The 23371-nt window shown below is 38.5% G+C and overlaps 1 protein-coding gene across 1 annotated transcript in view; it reads left to right on the top strand.

The window, feature by feature from the left end:
- Positions 1-23371, top strand: part of LTN1 (listerin E3 ubiquitin protein ligase 1) — a 44437-nt gene that overhangs the window by 20428 nt on the left and 638 nt on the right. Inside the window, exons 13-29 of the mRNA XM_054047700.1 lie at positions 988-1227; positions 5680-5833; positions 6101-6251; positions 7438-7639; positions 8715-8874; positions 9128-9232; positions 9519-9661; positions 12176-12311; positions 13298-13442; positions 14493-14706; positions 15055-15292; positions 16232-16306; positions 16952-17138; positions 18712-18883; positions 20930-21150; positions 21969-22163; positions 22782-22949. Coding sequence (XP_053903675.1) covers positions 988-1227; positions 5680-5833; positions 6101-6251; positions 7438-7639; positions 8715-8874; positions 9128-9232; positions 9519-9661; positions 12176-12311; positions 13298-13442; positions 14493-14706; positions 15055-15292; positions 16232-16306; positions 16952-17138; positions 18712-18883; positions 20930-21150; positions 21969-22163; positions 22782-22949 — 2906 coding nt within the window. The remainder of the gene's footprint in view (positions 1-987; positions 1228-5679; positions 5834-6100; positions 6252-7437; positions 7640-8714; positions 8875-9127; positions 9233-9518; positions 9662-12175; positions 12312-13297; positions 13443-14492; positions 14707-15054; positions 15293-16231; positions 16307-16951; positions 17139-18711; positions 18884-20929; positions 21151-21968; positions 22164-22781; positions 22950-23371) is intronic.

Genomic DNA, 23371 nt, shown 5'->3' with positions numbered 1-23371 from the left:
TAATCTTCTTTCTTTTTAGATTTTCCAGTTCTCTAATTGTATAATTCTTTAATGCAAAGATTGGATTTACTAAATGATTGACTGCAGAATAGACCATACCATCTGAAGTTTACTGTTCAAAAAGTAGTGTCAAATCAGAAGGGTTATGGATCCACATCTGAGCCCTCTGACCTCAGACAACAGAAGCAATTTATAAGTCCTAAGTCTGCTTATTTGGGGCATCTGCATTGAGAGATGTATGGTACACCTGTTCCAACTGTTGCTTCTCTTGTGTGGCAAGTGTAATATACACCTCGGTATTAATGAGTTTCATATTCAGGTGTATTATCCAATTTTAAAGTCAATGTATTTATAATGCTATCATTTTGTTTAGCTTGCCAGCATTTATTAAGATGCTTGCCCTAATGTTCTGTAATTTATTTGAAGGCTGGGTTCTTTTTGGTGCCCAAGAAGTGGTTCATAATTTCCCAAGAGATGCACCAGTAAGATGAATGCATACTGTAGAATAGATAGATCTTCATAATACTATTGTGTTTTGCTGCTGGGTCCCAGAGAAGGGTGCAGGAAACTTGCTTGCAGAAAAGTAATCAGTCAGACTTGCCGGCTTAAAAGTCCTAATGCAGGTCTCCAGGATTGAATGTTTCCCCTATCATGAGTCAGTGTCAGGCATTTCAGAGGATGGCTATGGAACTGGAGGTATTGCTGCACGTATACCATTCATTTTGTGCAAAGTGCTTGTGTAACAAACTACCAAGAATATGTTGGGTGTGTTCCATCAGGTGCTGAAGACCTAGGACATCTTTGACTAAAGTGAAATGAATCAAGCTGTAGCACATACAAAATTAAAGCAGACTCTCCCTTTAATCTTGCTTTCAATATTAGTGAATCTGGAAAAACAGGCAGACACTGTTTATAGCATCTGATGGCTTCTGTAGGATCTTACTTGTCACAGAGTAATCATAAAGTCTTTTTTTTTTTTTTAAATAGAGTCCTTGATTGGTGACATTTATGTTGAAAGAATTATTGATAAACTTCAAGCAGCTCTTTCAAAAGCTAAGGATCTTTCTGAAGCTGGAAATACTGAACCATCAATATCATTCATATGTGACGTAGCCTCTAACTTTTTCAGCTCAGTTAAAGGGTGCTTACTGATGCCATCTTCCGAAGACTTGTTGTTCACTATTTTCCAACTGTGTGCTCAGAGCCAGGATGCTACACACTTGTCAGGTAACCCAGTGCAGGAATTACTTTGTAAACTAAAATCTGACTTTAGAACATTTATTTTTCTGATTTTATTTGCAGATGTGTTTAATGTTGGTTTGTATTAAAGGTTGATCTTCAGGGCAATAGTAGAGAAAAGCCACCTCCAGAAATTTAAGGTTTTGTGCAAAAAACTCCACAACATATTACCCAAGTAATATCCACATAAAGTGGGATCAGTGTTTCTCAACTGGTCAGTTATAACTAGAGCTGTGTGACATTTTTCAGATGAATAATTGCAGTTTCTGATTGACCAAAACTATTCTCAAATTTATGTCTAATTTGCCAAATAGTTTCAACCAAATTGAAGAAGTTATAACATTTTGGTAATGTTGAAACATTTTGTTTTGATCTGAAAACTTTATTTAGACTTTCAGACATTTTGACAAAAGTGAAGGAGAAGATTCAGGAACAGGTGCTGATGTGGTACTTCCCTTTTACACTGTGGCCCATTTGTCAGGGCACTCACCTAGGATATGGGAAACCTGGATTCAGTTCCCCCCTCTACCTGATGAGGAGGAGGAATCTGAGTCTCCCACATTGCAGGGGAGTGCCCAAGCTACTGGTCTATGGGATATTTTGATATGGGGCTTTCTCACTCTCTTCTCGTGAAGCTGTTCTACTTTTTTATAAATAATTAGTCATTAGAGCCAGGACTTGAACTTGGGTCTCCCTTCTCTCTGGTGAGTGCCCTAATCCCCAGGCTATAGAGACATTTTTGCTTTCTTTTCCTAGTCCATGATGACAACAGATAGTCATAGAATGACTATGAATTGTTACTGAGAATGACAATGGATAGTCATTGGGCCAGGTTGCGTGTTGAAGGAGATGTTGCCTGTAGGACCTGTGCCTTATTTGTTGAAGAAATTGGAAGATGTGGAATAAATGAAGGAAGGGATTGCAGGAAAAGGAAGGAGGGGTCTCATGGTTAAGGCAGTTGAATGCTGCCCTGGGGAATTGGAGTCTGTCCCTGCGTCTGCCACAGAGTTCCTGGGTGATGCTAATCAAATCGCATCATGACCACCTGTTTTAAAAAAAAAAAAAAAAAAAAAAAGGGGGTTGGGGGAGTTTGGTATTGCAGTGTGTTTTCATTTTTTGGACGCTTGATTTGAGACTACAGTATCTGATTTGCTGAGAACTAGGATCTGATTTGCTAAATACGCACAGTTGCAACTGAAGTCAATGAGAGCCGTGCTTTGAACATTGCTGTATAATGCTTTGAACTCTGAAAAATCAGGTTTTATGCATCTCAAATTGGATACTCAAAATTAGTGAATATTTTTTATCTTAATCTCTCTGTGCTTTAGTTCCCCATCTGTAAAATGCTACACCCTTATCTCACAGGGGTATTGTAAAAATAAATTTATTAGTATTTGTGAAACACTCTGATAATATAGTAAAGAGCACCACACTGAAGCCCATGAAGAAATTAATAATTCTGTTTTTTAGAACAGAGTTTGCATAGTGTGAAATAAATAAAGCCTAAGATCACATGTTGAACAATGAGGAGGAAATTGAAGGTGCTCATTAAGTGAGCACCTTCCATTCTGTGCACTGACTAAGGCTGAGGTCCTGTGGGAAAAAATAGTATGTGGTCATGAGGGACTTGAACTATCCAGACATCTGTTGGAAAAATAATATGACAAAACGTCCAATAAATTCTTTGCGTGCTTTGGGGACAACTTTTTGTTTCAGAAAGTGGAGGAAGTAACCAGGTGGACAGCCATTTTAGACTTGATTCTGACCAACAGAGAAGAATTGGTTAAGAATCTGAAGTTGGCTGCATAGGTCCTGGAACTAGGGGTGCGGGAGGTGCTGCAGCACCTTCTGGCTTGAAGTGGTTTCCATTATATACAGAGTTTTACAGTTTGGCTCTCAGCATCCACACTATAAAAATTGTTCCAGCACCCCTGGTTGGATGGCAATTTGGGTGAAAGTGATCATGAAATGATAGATTTCATGGTTCTAGGGAAAGGAAGGAGTGAGAACTGCAGAATAAGAACAATGGACTTAAAAAAAGCAGACTTTAACAAAGTCAGAACTGGTAGGTAACATCGCATAGGAAGAAAATCTAAGGGATAAAGGAGTGCAGGAGAGCTGGCAGTTTCTCAAGGAGACCATATTAAACACACAACTGCCAACTATCCCAATAGGAAGAATAGGAAGTGGCCAATATGGCTGCATCAGGAGCTCTTTAATGACGTGAAAATCAGAAAGAAATTCTACAAAAAGTGGAAATCTGGACAAATTGCTAAGAAGGAGTACAGAAGAGTAGCATAAGCATGTAGGGACAAAATCAGAAAGGCTAAAGCACAAAGTGAGTTACACCTAGCAAGGGATGTAAGAGACACTAAGAAGATGTTCTTCAAATGCACTGGGAGCTAGAGAAAGACAAAGGAAAGTGTGAGTGCGCCACTTACTGGGGAAACAGAGCTAATAACTGATGGTATCAAGAAGGCTGAGGTGTCTAATACCTGTTTTGCTTCAGTCGTCACTAAAAAGGTTAATGGTGACCAGATACTCCACACAATTAATATTAACACGGGGGAAGGAACACAAAACAGGGAAAGAAACAGGTATATGAATATTTAGATAAGTGTATTCAAGTTGGCAGGGCCTGATGAAATGCAGGCTAGCATATGTAAGGAACTAGCTGAAGCAATCTCAGAACCATTAGCAATTAGCTTTGAGAACTCATGGAGGATGGGTGACATCCCAGAAGACTGGAGAAGGGCAAACCTACTGCCTGTTTTTAAAAGGGGCAACAAAGAGGACCCAGAGAATTATAGATGAGTCAGCCTAACTTCAATACCTGGAAAGATACTGGAACAAATTATTAAACATTCAGTTTGTAAGCACCTACAGGATAATAGAGCTATAAGGAATAGCCAGCCTGGATTTGTCAAGAACAAATAATGCCAAACCAACCTAACTTCCTTCTTTGACAAGCTTACTGGCCTAGTAGATAGCGGGGAAGCAGTAGATGTTGTTTTTAATAAGGCTTTTGACATAGTCCCACATGACATTTTCATATGGTTTAGATGAAATTATTATAAAGTGAGTGCACAACTGGTTGAAAGACCGTACTCAGAGCGTATTTTATCAGGGTTTCGCTGTCAAACTGGGAAGGCGCATCTAGTGGTGTCCCGCAGGGGTCAATCCTGGGTCTATTCAATATTTTCATTAGTGACTTGGATAATGGAGTGGAGAGTATGCTTATAAAATTTGCAGATGACACCAATCTGGGAGGTGTTGCAAGCACTTTGGAGGACAGGATTAGAATTCAAAAAAACCTTGGCAACTTGGAGATGAAATATGATGAAATCCAATAAAGATAAGTGCAAAGTGCTTTTCTGAAGAAGGAAAAATGAAATGCACAGCTACAAAATGGGGAATAACTGGATAAGTGTTGGATCTGGAGGTTCTAGACTATCACAGATTGAATGAGAGTCAACAATGTGCTACAGCTGCAAAAAAATACTAATACCATTCTGGGGTTTATTAACAGCAGTGTTGTATGTAAGACACGGGAGGTAATTTTCCTGCTCTACTCGACACTGGCGAGGCCTCGGCTGGAGTACTGTGTCCAGTTCTGGGAGCTATGCTTTAGGAAAGACATGGATGAATTGGAGAGAGTTTGGAAGAGAGCAACAAAAATGATAAAAGATTTAGAAAACTTGACTTATGGAGATAAGTTTTAAAAAAACTGAGCATGTTTAGTCTTGAAAAAAGAAGACTGAGAGGGGACCTGATAAGTCTTCAAATATGTTAAGGGCTGTTATAAAGAGGAAGAAGATCAGTTGTTCTCCATGTCCACTGAAGGTAAAACAAGAAATAATGGACTTAATCTACAGCAAGGGAGATTTAGGTTAGATATTAGGGAAAACTTTCCAACTCTGTAAGGGTAATTAAGCTCTGGAATAGGCTTCCAAGAGAGGTTGTGGAATCCCTGTCATACGAGGTTTTAGGAACAGGTTGGACAAACACCTATCAGGGATGGTCTAGGTTTACTTGGCCCTGCCTCAGTGCAGAGAGCTGGACTTGATGGCCTCTTGAAGTCTCTTACATGGAATCATAGAAATGTAGGCCTGGAATTAAAAATGATATCATAATACATATGCACAAGTTGGCCAAATTAAGGTTGCTCGGGCATCCTTAATTCTGGCATTTCCTAACAACTTTTGTATGCTTGACTTTTCAAGCTGTGTGTGATAATTATATACATATTTTGCTTACTTTTATAGTAAATGTAAGAGGGTCCTGCAAATTTTTGACTTCAAATAATTGGTTACCAACCTAAAAAGTTTGAGAAACACCACTTCACATGTTAACAGAACAGTGATGTAGTGAATGTGCCCATCATTATGCAGTATGTAATTTGGCAGTTAATGTTTTAACTACCTTATTTTTTGTGTTTAGATTTACTTGTCAATAAACTAAAGCACACTTGGTTGTCTGGCCTAAATTCGCTTGTGCATCAGGTAGGCTATATGCAGAAACAGAGCACCTTCTTGCATAAATCTGCATTGTGGGTCAAGAATCAAATTCAGTCTTCCTCTTTGGATGTTAAAAGGTAACTATGTTTATTGTGTATCTGTTTGTATCGGGATATTAAAATATGAAATAATCAATTCAAAACTAATGCTTTAACAGCATCAGCCTATACTTAAGTCCTAAATAATTAAAATGTTTATTAGTCTGTCTGTGAGGTAACAGCATGAACTAAAATGCAAAGTGAAAAGCCATTGATGTGGCCTGGTACTGATGTGAAATGTCGTGTCTTGTTGTCACATGATTGTGCTTAATTTCTCAGGAAGAATTTTTTCTCCCACATTTTCAGCCTTCAGGTTTTGATCTCTGCAGTTAATGATTTGCTGACTAAGCTACTGGAAGCTGGGGAACTGTCTGGTTGTCTTCTGGGAACTTATTTTGGATGTATTACTCCAAACAACTCTGAATGGGAAAAGTTGCGAGAATCCCTACCCATTGAGGTATGAAAATGACTGCAGTCTGAAAACTACTGCACAACGAAATAGTTGATGTATCTACAACCTGGGCTGCTTTTTCTGTAATCTTTCCTGCTTAATCTCTGGAGCACTGTGGTTGGAAATGATGTGAAGTGTGCCTCTCCTTCTATTGCCTGTCTAGTTTCCACCCCCTGTGAGGTCCAGGAGCTCAATGCTGCATAGTGCTATGCTACTCTGGCCATGATACAGCACACTTATGCACACACTTATCTCTAAGCATAAGACTTCTTCCCATTGAAGTCCGTGAATACTTACAGTTAAGTATAGGTTAAGTGCTGAGCTGGATCAAGGCCAAAGAGCTCAGAAGCTTGTAGGATCAAGGTCCAGATGAGAAAGCAGTGGAGGTGGATGAGTCCCTTTCCATATTGGAGGGGAAGATAAGGGTATGTGCATGCATCTACAGGGCCATACATGCACAGAACATTTAGGCTGTTGTATCCCTAATGATGCTATACAAAATCTGTAAATATAAAAACTCCCCTCTTTTTGGATTCTACATAAAATACTGTTTAAAGGACAGTGTCAACTTGCTTTATTTTGCAATTTACTGGGTTAAAAAAATGCAGTTTCTGATAGTGACCTCTTAAAAGTAAATCTTGTTTAAAATAATCCTTTTATAAGGCTTGTATTGTTCCTCTGCAGCTGTTTATAGTCTTTTCAACTGATTTAGGGATACAGAGAGAAAACAGTGAAACTGACTGTCCTCAAAGTGCTGTCAAATAGGCAGAGTAAACTGAAAAAATCTATTTTTCCTTAACTACTGTCAGGGTATAATACTCATAGTATTACTTGCAACTATACTGTGTATACAATTTTCAGACATAAATGCAAGTTTGAAGTTACAAGTGTCTCTCTTTAATTTGGTTGGCAATATGATTGAAATTAGACAGAAAAGGATTTTAAATTTAGATTAGGAATCCCCCACCGATAACCTTGCTACAGCAATTAGACCTGTGTTGGGAATAGTTCTCCAGTTATGATACCTTTACTGGCTATTTGTTATAAACACTTGGGAATCTCAATGTGGGAACTTTAAGTGACATTGTAAGTAATTTTGAATTTGAAAAGTTACACAAATGTCTGAGCCTTTGTATTATTCTGTAAAAATTACATGTAATTGTGGACAGCTCCTTTCTTGTGTTTGTTACAGTGGTTACACAAACCTCTTTTGGAAGGAAGACTGAGTGTGAACTGTGAGCACTCAGGAACAGAGGTTAAGCTATGCAAAACAACTAAACTTCCAAACCATCTGTGCACTGCAGCATTGTTAAGTAAAATGGCACTACTTATACAGGAACATGAGGTGGTGTTTGAAAACCACGATGCAGAGAGGAAGAAAATTGAAAATATAAGTAAGTAAGAATGGTAAAACTAAAGAGCAGTTGACTTTATATTGTAGTTGTGAACCAAATTGTATTAATTGGTGGAAGCAATTATTAATAAAAGGTTTGGAATATAGCTGACATTATTACTTTATCCTACATCTTTTACAGTTGTTGTTCTGATCCTGCTTTAAGTGTACAAGTATCTTTTAGTGTGGTGTTCATATATCTAGAACCCTTCTGGCCTTTCATTTTTTGCTTGTATTCATACTCTCTCAACTAACCTCTTAGCATACACTGAGGTAAAAATAGTTGTTCTTAAATACCGGCTATCCCAAAACACTGCCTGCTGCATGGTGAGCATACATGCAATGTAACCAGGCATATTGGTACATACTTGAGTGTTAAGCATGAGATTGGAGACATTATTGCAACCAATAAGATAAGATTATTTCTTATCCTCATCACTCCATCCGTACCTCCCTCTCATTCAGTCGCTTTTACTTATGAAGTGGCTTAATTATTTTCATGTTTTTAAATCAGATCTGACCATTGACATTATGCATTTTATGAAGTAGTGATGCCACTCCATGTTCTTCTTCTGTTGCTATTGAAGAGGAATGTAACTTCTCAGTGTGGTCCTTCATAAGAGGATGAAGAAGAAACAAACACACAGTAATTTAAGAACTGGTTTCTAACTTCAGACTGGGGTTATTATCTGAAATTCGGTCTTGACTGCCTAGTTTAGGAGCAGCAGTCAGGAAAATTAGAGCCAAGAAGAGGAAGAAAATATGAAGGTGTAGGAGAGGAGTCACTAACTAGAGTCCTTTCCATGCTTTTTTGTTTGTTTGTTTTTTTCTTCTCATTTTATTAGTGCCTAAGCATCTAGAATGGCTTAAATTAATCATGGATTATTACCTATTGTTAACCCCAAAGTACATTAAGTGTTGGTGCCAGGAGTCCAGCTCATTCCTCTCAGCAACTGAAGTCATGTGCGAATGTTGGCTTTTTTTGTGTTGTTACCAAGATACATGGAAATGTAAGCAGAGGCTCACCGCATACACCATGCTTATATTAAAACCGATACTTTTGTTTGTTTGATTAGTTGCAGAACTGCTATACTCTTTGCAGTGGATTGAAGAACTTGATGACCCTCCTTGTCTCCTCCTTGAATTTCTCAACATGCTTCAAGTAATCAGTATTACATATGAGGACTTAAGTGCATTTGGTAATACAACCAACCTTCTGCAAATATTATTTAGCAGGTAGGTACTGATTTAGAAAATACTTGATGAAATATAACATTCCTGACTTATTCTGGCTTTGGCATTTGCACTAGAGAGATTATTACTTTTACTGATATGATCTATTACAGAGATCGCTTTTACTGGTGTGATTTCATTTTGACTTCTTTCGTTAAGGTCTTTTCCTTGATATGTTCACATATGTAGGGTGTGTGTGTATGTGTACAATCTACATGTAAATTAAATAGTTCTTTTTTTCCTTTTTCTTCTGTAGATCAAAAGAGTGTGGAAGACTTTGGGCCTTAGCCATGGTTAGAGTGATCCATACAAAGAATATTGCATCCAGTGAAATAAAACAACTTTATAAGATGACAGAAGGGTATTCTAATACTACAATTCATAATTCCTTGTAGTTGTGAGTGAATGTTGTTGATACTGCGTTGCTACTGGTTCTGATGAATGAAATGTAGGATGGGTACTGTTTATCTTTTATATATGCAGTGTAAAATAAATGCAATTTACTGTATATAAATGGCTTGAAAGAAGCAGAATATGAAATAATCCTTCTTTGATCCATGATCCCTAGGAGCCAATTTACATTTTCCTATAATAAAACTGATCTTTGTTTCCCCGTTTCATTCTTGGTATCTTGTTTACATGAACAGGTTTTTCCCATTAACAGAAGGCAACTTACATACAGTTCAGAGCCTGTCTCCATTTTTACCCGAAGAAGAAAAGGAAGAACTAGTTATCCAGTGTACTGCTAAACTTATGACATGCATGCAAACCGAGCTCGTCAGTACTGATGGTCAGTAACATAACTATACACTCTTCAGACAGTTTGGTTTATTAATTTAAGATGGGACGAATTTGTAATTAATTTATTCGTAGTAATGCTTCATAGACTATTGATAAGGCAACTGTTTACTACAAACAAATTGTTGTTAATGAAATGAAAATGCATTATCTTCAATTGTCAGCATATTATGTCTTGATTACATGTTGTACCAACAGTTTTATAAACTATTAAGGACTGTTCTCATATATATAACTAAGTATTACCCACATGGCCCATCCAGAATGGGAAACAAATGACCCATGTCCAGATTTTTTTGGTATTTAGGCATAGCACTGCTCAGTGTTGCAGTATGAATTAATGTGATTTAGACTCCTAAGTGACCTATGTCACTTTTGAAAAGGCGTAACTTTCTGAAAAATTACCCTTTTGAGCCTAAACTTTTTATAGTTGGTTTCTGCCCAAAGAAGAATTGTGTGGGAGAGTATAAGCAAAATCCTTTCAGGTGTTTGAGTATGGTGTAGTTAAAATAAAAAACAAAACACTCTTCCTCCCTCTTCTTCCTTGTTTTCATTCATTTTTGGCCATGCTCTTATTGACCAAGCTACATAAAAACTTGATACTTGTCATGTCACTGTTCCTCAGTGAGGAGTATATCTCTTGCTGAATTTGAAAATCTTAGCATTGTCAAAACAAATTCATGACCATTTGGGCAAAACTGTGTTGTGTCTTCAGGTGAGCACTTGCAAATAGACATATTGTAAAGGCTTTGTAAGTGTGAATTTTTAAACACTGGTTAAGGGGGAACAGTTGATCAGAATCTTGAATTTTCCTGCCCCATCAGATTTTTTATTTTCTGCACAACTAGTGTGTATTTGACTATATTATCATTGGGTTATACATTCAGTTAACATTTTCTGGGCTCTCTGTCTTTGCTTCTGAGACTGCATTTGGGCCACCAGGGCCTGACCTGGGAAATTTTAAGTAGATAACAGGGGAGTGGGTCCTTAGACTATTCCCTAGTTGTATAGGAGATCCCCATGTGTCTCTTCGGCACACTCCTCTGTGATTGAGGAGAATAGATTCCCAGTCAGCTCCGCTGGTCCACATGTCCCATTCTGCCCCATCCTATTTCTCCAAAGGGTCCTGGCCAAGGAATGTTTGCCCAGTTTCTAAACATTTGTCAAGGAACGAGTTTCCCATTGAGTCTGTACTCTACTCACTGCATGAAAGAGCTGGTAAAGTTCTTGTAAATACAGCACCAGGTCTTGTGTGAGGTGTATGCTCCTTGACGTGCACATATAAATGGTGCAGTTAATGGAATGCTCACGTCATTGGTATGGTGCTTGTAAAAAATGTACCTATTCTCCAGAAGGTGTAAATGCATATTTTCTTCTTTCTTTTAAAATGGAAATTTAAATGGAAAAAATACATTAATGCAGTAATAAGGGTTCACAGTTAACATAAGTGTCAAGTTTCTGCATGTTGCACATGTGTAATATTTTATTTTCCAAATTATCTCATTAAATATATAGTTTAACCCAGGAGTGGGCAAACTACGGCCTGCGGGCCGGATCCGTCCCACGAGCTGTTTTAAGCTGGCCTGCGAGCCACACCATGCCGCTTGGCCCCGCTCTGGCCAGAGCATAGGGTCGGGGCTGCACCACGCGGCTCAGCCCTGCTCCGGCGCTCCAGCCGGGGCGCTGGGTCAGGGGCCATACCACGCAGCTCCTGGAGCAGCCGCATGGCCTGCTCCAGCTCTAGCAGGGTCGGGGGCTGCTCCACGCATAGGAGCCTGAGAAGGGACATGCTATTGCTTCCAGGAGCCGCTTGAGGTAACCGCTGCTCAGAGCCTGCATTCCTGAGCCTCTCCCCACGTCCCAACCCCCTACCCCAGCCCTGATCCCCCTCCCGCTCTTCAAACCCCTCAATCCCAGCCCAGAGCACCCTCCTGCACCCCAAACCTCTCATCCCCAGCCCACACCCCTGCCCTAGCCCTGATCTCCCTCCTGCCCTCCGAACCCCTCGGTCCCAGCCCAGAGCACCATCCTAAACCCCAACTCCCCAGCCCCAGCCCCACCCGAGAGACCACACCCCCTCCCGCACCCCAACCCCAATTTTGTGAGCATTCATGGCCCACCATACAATTTCTATTCCCCAATGTGGCCCTTGGGCCAAAAAGTTTGCCCACCCTTGGTTTAACCTGTTACTCTTTGTTTTGTGCTGCAAAGGATAAATGCGCTGTTGGAACCTGAGTTTGCATTTTTTAATCACTTTTATATTAACTGTGTAAACTTATCCTAGCATTTAATTGTAATACTGGATTAACTACCGAAAGAATAAGAGAAATCTAAATATTGTCCAGAATAAGTTTTTGTATGTTTGTATATGTAAGATACAAACAAAAAGTAGTAATTGGATATGCACTTTTCCTTTCCTGTGCTGGCATTGTCTTGTTAATAAATACATGAATATATTCAAGAGCATTCAACGTGTTATATGTGCTTTTTTACATATGTATTGTAGGAGCTTTTGGATATCTTGCCATTTTAAACTCCTGCTTACACAGTGGAAGCATTGATTGTCGAGAGCTCCTGCCTGGAATATTAAAAATCATTATGTCATGGAGAAATGATAATGAGGACAGCTTCCTTTTCAGCTGGTGGGTAACTTTGCTATAACTGAACATAGCCAAATCTTATTATGTATTTTTAAACAGTCTATTTAGAAGGACAAAGAGTTTAAAGATAAAAATCTATTTTTTAAAGTTCCCGTTCAGTACGACTACTTGGATGCTTGAAGTTAAGGACATGCATACGTCTTTTCAGGATTGGGGGGTTACATCCGTGATGAAGAACCTTAATAAATAGCGGGATTTTCAAAAGGGTTGAGCGTCTAGCAGCTTCTGCATACCCAGCAGTTTGATGATCAGATCACTTATTTAGATACCTAAATAAAGACTTGGGAGGTGAATTTCAGGCACCTGTATTTTAGAAATCTGGGCCTGAAAATCTGACCAAAGTCTTAACATGCAGAGAAGAAATACTTTCATTTGTCTGAAGTTCATCCATCTTGGGTTTACTGAAGAGATTTGTGAAATGGGGACAAACTGGCAAGAGAATTTCATTGTGCCTGCATTATACATTTAAAGTAGGCAGTCGTTGTGGGTGTTTGTGTATCAATTTGTGCATTAACTTGTGGGATTTGCACACCCAGGTGCTCACACTTGAAACTAAACTCTGATTCATTCATATATTTTATTGGCTACAGGAAATCATTAAATCTTGTAAACCCATTTTTAATTGTGTCCTGGAGTATAATGCAAACTGTAGTTTCAGTTTCTAAACTTACTGATTTACATTAGGTTATTATTTGAGCAAATAGATAAGTATAATGTGTAGCTGGTGGCCTGTCTAGAATCACAGAACTTCTTGTTTGTTTGCATGTTGGTTTATCTTGTCCTGTTCTGTAGACTTACTAGTTTACATAGGAACTAACCTCAAAGAAAGCAAAGGTATTTTAAGCACTTAGGCAGATTCCAGTATAGAATATGAATTTGGCCTAAGAAGAAACACTAAGGCTAGAACAGAAATATTTTATTCCTCTGCATTAATGAGGTTGGTTTTAACTTCTGTACTTCTGTTTCAGCAATCTTAAAGAAGCAACGCCTCAGTTGCTTGGTTTCAATATAGAGATGATCCGTTACTTTCCACTGTTGTTAAAATATTCCACGTCTCCACTGATGGACAATGAGTGGGACTTCATAATGTGCTCCATGCTGGCTTGGTTAGAGGTAATATGATAAGCATCATTGCTAAACAGTATATTGCATCCTGAAATAGGACTCTCAGAATGGACATTCGACACCTATTCATTTGACACTAGACTCGTATTTTTTTTCTTCTGCATTTAAAATAAGGAAGCTAAAGAACAGATATTTAAGCCTTAATACCTTTCTCTGTATGTTCTTATAGCATCTTTCATCTGAAGGGTGTGAAAGTGCTTTACATAATATAAGTACAGGGGTTGCATCCTCTACTTCGGCTAGAAACATATTCATTTTACACCAGTATCATTACAAACTGGAAGGATGGATGTTAATTTAAAGACAGTAGCCCAAAACATAGTGGCAGCCACATTTGTGGACTTGCTATATAGATGTATCATTTTAGAGGATTTTCAGTAGTTAGTTATATTACTTTTTGTGGATCTTGACAGAATAAAAATAAAAGCAGGAGCCCAATTTGAGGGAGGGGATTGATTTTTGTCCAAGGGAGTGAGCACCATTTTAGTAATTTCTGGTTGAACGTAAGTTTTCCACAATGCGGAAATGATTTAATGAACGAAGCTTATGAAGTTTTTATATTTGGGAGGGAACGGGGGTGCTTTTTAAACTCTGGTTTTGGCCTACTTGGCAGTGTAAGGTTTAGTGTTGCAGATACAGACATTACTATTTGAATCCACTTGGTGGCAGTTTCTGCCTACCATTATGTAACGGGTTCTGTAAAAATGGAAACAATCCATTATTCTAAACCTTGATAAGAGCTGGGGTGAGTTATTGTATTTTATTTACTTTCGTTGGGATCCAGCAGAAGTTTCTTAATAACCTTGTGAGGTCAAATACCAGGAGCTTTGAAGTGGCGTGAGCACAGATTTGTCTTATTTACTAATTCTCACATAGTATATTTTGTAGAGATAACTGACGCTTGCTTTTCCATCAAACATCTCAAAGCACTCGATGAACTACAAATTCTATAGTGATCTATAACTCTGTATAAATGTAGTATAAAACAACTGTCTTAAAGCAGAGTGAGGACTAAGAAATTACTGCCATTTTTTCCAGACAACAAGGGAAAACCATTCGCTTTATCGTGTTCCACTGGTGCAAATTTTTGCCTGTGTCAGCTGTGACTTGGCTTCTGCCCTTAGTGCTTACTTCCAGGCAGCAACTCCTGAGGCTATCCAAAATCTTCCGATGAACCTGATCAGTGAATGGAAGGAATTCTTTTCTGAAGGCATTCACAACTTGCTGTTAACTTTGTTGGTAAAAGTCACAGGCAAGTATATGGCAAATGACAAGCAGGGTAGTAGCTTGATATGACAAGTGACCTGAGTAGAGGTATTTTTAAGTAGAATAAATGACAGACTAAGTTTGACTTTATTATATTGAGTGCTCTATTCATGTAGTTGTTAGACAGTATTTAACTAGCACATAGTGGATGAGCAACAATCAGTGAAAATATTTAAGGGATATATAATTACACTTCGATTTTTAATAATATTTAGTATTGGATAATTTAGATAAGTGGAAATAGTGTGCCTTAGTTGTCTGTGATTGAACCCACTTGTAACCATAACAAACTGAGCTACAAATGTAACTTGCTGTTTTTCTCCATTCTGAACAGGGGAAAGCAAAGATGCATCTGAAAAATCCTTTCAGAACTCTATACTGAAGTCCTTAGGTGAAGTTCTAACATACATTTCAAAGGACCAATTGATGAACCACAAACTGCCAGCCAAGTTTGTTGCTGGCCAGAAAACAAACCTTCCAGATAACCTACAGACCTTGTTAAACACATTATCTCCATTGCTGCTCTTCCGAGCTAGACCTGTACAAATCACTGTCTACCACATGCTATATAAGTAAGGAATCAACCAGTGATCTTTCCCTCTCTGTTTTTAAACTCTGTAAAATTTTGCATTTTGAAATGTAAGGAGGCTAGTAAAATAGTTTTCCATTTGGAAAAATCGCTAAGTGGTAATTTATGTACATGTAGTGAACTTTGATATACATATATTCAGTGTAAATGCTGAGTAATTTTATAAATGTTTTAATTTTAGACTAATGTATTAACATAAAGGAAAAACTTTAGTAAAGAACATGAAAATGTAATTTGATTTTCTGACAGAATTGTGTTTGTGCTTTAACTATAGTATCAATATTACTACAATCCAGGGTTGCCTAAGTGTTTTCAGTCTAACCCTGTGATTTCAGATATACATAGCTTTCCAAAACTTTTGTCTGTTGAGCTGAAATTTTCCTGACTTGGTCTCTGCCTGAAGGTAAATTTTACTAGAGAGTTTGAACCAAAACTCTTCAGACATTTGTGTATGAGGAAAGTGGGGAATAATTCTTCCTTATTCTCAAGATTCTTCTGAACTTTCTTTGGACAGCCCTACTGCCAGAAATTTGAAATGTGGTACATATACTTAGCTACCTTTCATGCTATTTGTAAGGTACATATGACCTGAAACATTGGCTCCATAGCAGCTTGTGCCTCTCATTTAGAGTGCCCTCAAAGGTCTGTAAAGGCTGATGTTAGGCTTGCTCAGAAGTATAGATGTTAGGACTTCTGAGTCCTCCTAAAGTAAAGATGAGTAAAGGGAAAAACTGAGCAAGATTATGTGCCTTCTGGCACCTGTAATTTAAGCAACCAGTTTTGGATGTGTGTCTTATAGACACTGCACTAGTTTTAATAAATACATTGCCAACAAATTAATGCTTTTCTTGATATAAGAGATAAATGATGTAGGCAGTAAAAATGAAAACTGGTTCACTCCACCTTCCTCTCAACTCCACAGGTTAATGCCCGAGTTGCCTAAATTTGATGATGAGGATCTCAGATCCTATGGTGATGAAGAAGAGGAATCAGCTTTGTATGTTGTTGTTGTTTTTTCTATTTTGACTTCAGTTCTGCATCTTTAAAGGGGATGGGCTGTTGCATGTCATGGGGTATAGCATCGCAAAAAGCAAACTTCAGGAGCAGTTAGTTCAGTATTATCACTTGCCTAGGTGGTAAGAATCGATTGTGCTTTCTATTGTGTTTATCCAGCACTAGCACACTGTGAGTTCTGCCCAAATGTAAGTTAAAGCAATTCAAATAAAGGCCCGAGTCCTTCGTTCAGATCCCCATAGTAGCATTCAATTTCTATATTCTGCTTTTCCTACCAGAAGTTAATGGGAGGTCTGCCTAGTTAAGGGGAGAGGAGTATTAAAATATAATACTGCTGTGCAGAACTGAGAAAAGTATTTCATAGAATCATAGAATATCAGGGTTGGAAGGGATCTCCTGAGGTCATCTAGTCCAACCCCCTGCTCAAAGCAGGACCAATCCCCAGACAGATTTTTGCCCCAAATCCCTAAATGTCCCCCTCAAGGATTGAACTCACAACCCTGGGAGATCCCTGGTACTGAGAGGATGCTGAGCAGGCTGTAAAAAATAAAACCATTTTGTGTTTTAAGAAAGTTTTATTTTGTAAAATTCATCACTATGGCAAATATAATGCCTTATCATTCCATAGGTCACCACCTGCAGCTCTTATGTCTGTTCTTGCCACTCAAGAACTCTTTCTAGAAAACATCCTAGATTGCATTCCTGTTGGAGAGTATGCAGTTGTTCAGCCACTGAGCGAAGAGTTCTGCTTCATTTTAGGATATCTTCTCACATGGAAATTAATATTAACTTTCTTCAAGGCAGCTTCTTCTCAAGTATGTATTTAATGAATGTTTTTTCTCCCAGTGGGTTTTCTTTACACTCTTATCTGGCCAACGTCCTGGTTGTTTACATCTGGTCCTGAAGTTTCCTCTTAATATTTTTCTTCCGTTTAAGTATTCAGTGGCTTCAGGCCTTCAGTTGATACAGAATTAATGGTATTCTTTTTAGACCCCATCAACACTAAATATACTGATAGAACTCACTACCGATCTCTCCTTTCCCTAGTGCTGAGCGTTTCTTACACAGCACTAGTAGCTCTGCCATTACGCTAGCAGTGGAACTCATGTGTTTGACATGGCAGTGCAGAAAGCTGTTACTACACTGAGTAGTAAATATAATGCTTTAAGAATTTTATTAAAATATATAAGTTGTAAGCAGTTTTAAGCAGCCTCATTGGCATTTTATTAATATCCTATTTATTCACCTTTTAAATGTTTACTTTACAGTATTTAGAAATCTTCCTCGACAGGAAGCAAGACATCACTGTAAAACCTGTGTATTAATGTCCGTTTAAGGAAAACAATCTTGCTGCAAGAGATACGTAATTTGAATTCAAACTATTGTTTGTAAATAGGAAGTCTTTAATTAAATATACAGCTGTGGTTAACCTTACTAGCCACCAGAAAACTTTTATGATTCAATCAGTAAACAATACCTGAGGGACATGGAACAGTATTTTTAAGGTAATGTGGTTGATAGTTCACAGTACAAGGTATATTGCATACATTGCTATTCTTACAATTGATCTACTCTATGCATCAGTGACTCCTAATTTTAAATTTAGTATCATATTTTAAAGTATCTAAATCCCATTTAAGAAGTTGTCCAAAATAATGTAATTTTTTACTGTTAAAGGGTGATATAAACGTTATGACATTATACATAATATATACCAAAGTAAACCATTTGGATTCCTATTTCATTTGTGGCAATCACATTTGTAGGTATAGATGTAATGGAAATGAATTCTGTGTTAACAGCTCATTGGAAAGAAAGCTAAAACAACATTCTAAATTTAGATTTTTCCATTTCTCTTAGCTCATCTCGCCTATTCAAGCACAAGAATGTTCCCTACAGTATGTTCTTGAGTTCTTGGTTTAGTCTAATTCAATAGCTTGAACCATGAGGCTTCCATCAGTTCACTTAAAAGATAGTAATAGACTTTGGTGTCAGAATGCTTTTCCAGATAGCCTATATGTTGGACTGCCCTAATCAGTCTATCTCCATGTATCTTACATGTAGATGTTTGTCTATCATAGGTATTTATATAGTCCTCATCACCATTAGTAGATGAGCACCTCGCCATCTTTAATGTATTTACCCTCCCAACACCCCATTAGGTAGGGAAGTACTACCATTTCAAGATAGGAAACTGAGTTACAGACAGGCTTGCCCAGGGTCATACAGGAAGTCTGTGGTGGAGCAAAGAATTCAACCAGAGTCTACCAGGTCCTAGGCTAGTGCCCTAATCACTGGACCAACCTTCCTCTCTACATGTACATGTTCATATCAGAACAAGCTGCTTTTTATTAGGACTCATACATACTTTATTTTTCCCCCCACCAGCTGCGGGCTTTATATTCACAGTACCTTCGAAGAACTAAGAATCTGAATAAACTTCTTTATCACCTGTTCAGGCTTATGCCAGAAAACCCTGCCTTTTCAGGGCCAGCTACTGAAGTCCCAGATAAGGATACAAAAACTTTCTTTACTGAAGAACTTCATTTAGGTGTCAAAGGTTAGTAAAAATGTATATGATATTTATTCACGCAGAGTAACTTCAGCCTTAATAAGGTTAAAATATGCTTCTTAGTGAAAGAAAATGATAAATCCTAGAGAAACATATCCCTTCCTTAGTCTCATTACTGAGTTATTTCCAGAAAAAGATGTGATGGGAAATCCTTAATACCAACGTGTCTGCACATGTTCTGGGTTTAGATCCGGGGTTCTAAGACTGGGGGTCGTGACCCCTCAGGGGGTCACAAGGTGTCAGCCTCTACCCCAAGCCCTGCTTCGCCTCCAGCATTTATAATTGTGTTAAATATTAAAAAATGTGTTTTTAATTTATAAGGGGGGAGGGTTGCACTCAGAGGCTTGCTGTGTGAAAGGGGTCATGAGTACAAAAGTTTGAGAACCACTGGTTTAGGTAGTGCAAAAAAGGGGAAATATTTAAGCCTACAATATGTTAAAATCTGCATGCAGATTTCTTGTTTCATTTCTTAAATTGACACTTTTAGGTAGCTTAAGCCAACTTTTAAATTGTCTATTTAAAAATATATATGAAGTTAATAAAAATTTCTTCAAAATACTTAACTCGTATTTGCATTCACATATCTGCAAATACAGATGTTGCAGCAGAGTGCTAATGCATGAGAAACAGAGTGTTAAATTGTCTAAAGACTAATGTTAAGTAGATTACCGTACATACTCGATCATAAGCCGGTTCGTTTATAAGCTGACCCCCCCCAAGATGGATAAGTAAACATGGAAAATTTTTATAACCCATTCCTAAGCCGATCAGGGGTCAGCAAACTTTGGCTCCCAGGCCATCAGGATAAGCCGCTGGGGGGCCGAGATGGTTTGTTTACCTCGAGCATCCGCAGGCACAGAGGTAAACCTATATGTAAACAAAGTGTCCCGGCGCGCCATCTGCTTACCCTGACGGGCCGGGACAGCAACTGGTGGGGAAGTTTTTTTGGGGGGGGGAGAAGCTGAGAGTGAGGGGAGTAACCCCGGTGACCACCCCCCACATGACCCCACCCCTAGCCCAGGACCCCCACACTCTCCCAAGGGAGGATGAACGGCCTGGCTGGAGCTGCTCCGGCAGGCTGGGCAGTGCGGCCGCAGCCTGCTCTGGTGGGCCAGACCAGGCGGTGCAGCCGCAGCGTGCTCTGGTGGGCCGGGCGGCACGGGCACAGCCTGCTCTGGGGGGCGGGGCCGAGTGGCACGGCTGTAGCCTGCCTGTCCCAGAGCTGCAGCTGCTTTGGAGGCTGGGGGGAGAGCAGCGTGGCCAGAAGCGGAGAGACTCTGGCCCCGCCTCTTCCCTTCTGTCTCTGCCAGCTGTGCTGCCTCTCCTTGCTCCCTCTGTTGGGGGGGAAGGGCTGTGTCCCACCTCTCCTTCTCTATACCCGTTCATAAGCCGACCCCCTTCTCTGGTGCTTCCCTTTTTTACTAAAAAATTCGGCTTATGAATGAGTATATACGGTAGTTAATTTTCATTGTTCTACCAAAGAAGTGCAAAAAGAAAATTAGACTCAAAAATTATTTTTCCAATAATCTAAAGAGATATTGGTAACAGAGGCAAGGAAATACAGTTTCAAAATTAAAATGTTTGTTTTGATTTCATCATTTTCATATTACTATATAACATAACCAAAATAAAATGAAAAGTTGTTTAGAAAGGAAATTGAAATGTTTCATTTTAAAAACAGCCAAATGGAACACTTGGATGTTGTTGGAACAATTTTCCCTTTTTTTGGTAAAATTTCAGCAAAATGAACACAACTTGGCAGAGCATTTCAGTTTAGATACAGCTGCTTTCTCCAAGGGAAAATGGTTCTGTTGAAGTTTTTCTGACCAGCTCTAAATCTGAATGTTCATAAGAAGGATAGCATTTATGGACAAGAGGGGTTGGGAATTTTTGGCATTCTTTCCATCACCCGCAATAGGCTCTGTGATATAATCAAATTATTAAAATAATGCTCCTATAGGGATGGGGCAGAAACAATGCTGTGTCAGCTATATGATATTTGACAAAATGTTTTTGATTTTTTTCCCCCCCCAGATACAGCAGTGCTGTCATCTCAGATTCCACACTTGGCCTGCTCGGTGTATCATATGACATTGAAGGACTTGCCAGCCATGGTTAGGCTTTGGTGGAATAGCTGTGAGAAACGGGTCTTCAATGTAGTAGATAAATTTACAAGCAAATATGTCAGCAATGTACTTTCTTTACAAGAAATATCTTCTGTGCAGACTAGCACACAGTTATTTAATGGCATGACGGTTAGTAAGGCCTTTATCTTCTCAAAAAGTTGTTTGTGAATTGTCTTGTAAAAATTGAAATATAAACTCTCCAATGTTTCTAAACCAGGCATTAAATACAGTAAGGTGTGTTAAATGCCAGCTAGATAAAGATCACTGAGAGAATATCAGTGGACTGGAACTATCACAGGATAGTGCTCTCTTGCCGTTGTGATTGGATTGAAATCCTGACCCTATAGAAGTCAACAGCTTTGCCGTTGACTTCAGTGGAGCCAGGATTTTACCCTAGACCTTTATCAAAATGCTGTAGTGGTCAAAGCAGAGATGTTGCTTTTTCAGAACCTGACTGATCCTCTGACAATGAATAAAACGACTTTATTTCTATTATCATAAATGATTGATAGTATAATTTCATTTGGTATTGGTTTAGTAGGATGACATTTGCTCGCTGTATAATTGCTGTCTTCCTGTATTTGGAATAGTGTAGAAAATCTTGGTGCATGTACTTCAGTCAGAGAGGTTATCCATATAAGTGCTGTTTTCTGCAAGACCACTATCAATATGGTACCTTCTGGCTAGTGTCTTTTTTTTTTTTAAATTTATCAGTGATTGTCAGCCATCTTTCAATCTGATTGGCTGATACCAGTTCTGTTTAGTTTGGCATGGCAAAGGTTGGCATTTTTCTTTAATGAAAATATTTGTCAGTCACTTGTTTTCCTGGTCCAAGCATATGCTGTAAATTATGGATCTTTCATGTAATATAAAAAGACTTGAGAAAGTGTATGTTTAATGTAAAGTGAGATCTCACCAGTCTTTTGAATGTTTCTGTTTTTCTATAGGTAAAAGCTCGGTCTGCTACTCGGGAAGTGATTGCTACCTATTCAGTTGATGATATATTCATTGAACTGATAATACAGCTTCCGCCAAATTACCCACTGGGCTCAATAACAGTTGAGAGTGGAAAGAGGGTTGGTGTGGCTGTTCAGCAGTGGCGCAATTGGATGCTACAGTTAAGCACGTACCTCACTCACCAGGTGAAGTTTTAGGCCAAGCCCTTGGTTTTGACAATTTAGGACATACAAAGAGTGACACAAAAATGATAGAACAATCTTAGCAATATAGTGTTGACTGAAATGTAATATCAGGATCTACATCTATGGATGATGAACTATTACAGTCTTAAAACTTCCCCTAACATGAGACCCTTTAAAATTGGGTTGGTTGGTAATTATAGATGTCACTCTACACCTGTGATTATAAGAAACTAACAAAAGGATTAATGCAAATAGCTTTATAAATGCTCTTAAATGCACACTGTCCACTACAAGTTCTCTGTAGAGAGGAACATGTCTGAAATCTGAAGGATCTGTTATAGGATACTGTCCACTGTAGTTGAAATACATGGCTTTATTTGATTATATACATTAAAATTGTACGTTTAATCTCTTTACCACGCCCTTCATAAATAGCATGTCATCTTAGATTAATTTTTCAGGATAGGGTCCAAGTCCCACTATGTATGTATACAACACCTAGTACAAAGGAGCCTCGATCCTGCTTGGGGCTTCTGGGTGTTACTAGAATAGAAATAAGAGATGTTCTAAAATGTTAACACATCACTGATTGCTGTTGTGACTCTTTCCCTCTGTTAGAATGGAAGTATTATGGAAGGCTTGGCTTTGTGGAAAAATAACGTGGATAAACGGTTTGAGGGCATTGAAGATTGCATGATCTGTTTTTCAGTCATACATGGTTCCAATTATTCTCTTCCCAAAAAAGCCTGTAGAACATGCAAGAAAAAATTCCATTCAGCCTGTTTGGTAAGTACCCAGAGGTGGTCTTGTGTACATGTTTGTATTTTGCCTAAATTTAAAATCTGGTTCAAATTGCAGTATGTAAGCTATATTAGAGCTGACAAAATGGTAATCATGAGTATATCAGAAAAGGTTGATGTCTGTATTGCCATACAAAAGAAAATTACTGCTTCTCTAACAATATAATTCCAGGAGAGTTCTCACTTGTGGATCCTACCTTCTTAAAATGAGACCAGACAACAGGGAGAATCCTGGCTGGTATCTTTCAGAAACTGTTTTGTTTTATATTTGTATTTCATATGACTTTGCTTCTGCTAGGGGAAGTTGCTTATCACCGCTTATTGGAAAAATAACTTTTACTAGCCTTTTAGTATTTGGTAGCCATCTTCACTGGCAAGTTATATGTCACTATATCTGATAAAACCTTA

This window comes from Malaclemys terrapin, chromosome 1 (genome assembly GCF_027887155.1).
Source record: "Malaclemys terrapin pileata isolate rMalTer1 chromosome 1, rMalTer1.hap1, whole genome shotgun sequence".
Classification (NCBI taxonomy): domain Eukaryota; kingdom Metazoa; phylum Chordata; order Testudines; family Emydidae; genus Malaclemys; species Malaclemys terrapin.
This window is presented reverse-complemented; position numbering and strand designations above follow the sequence as displayed.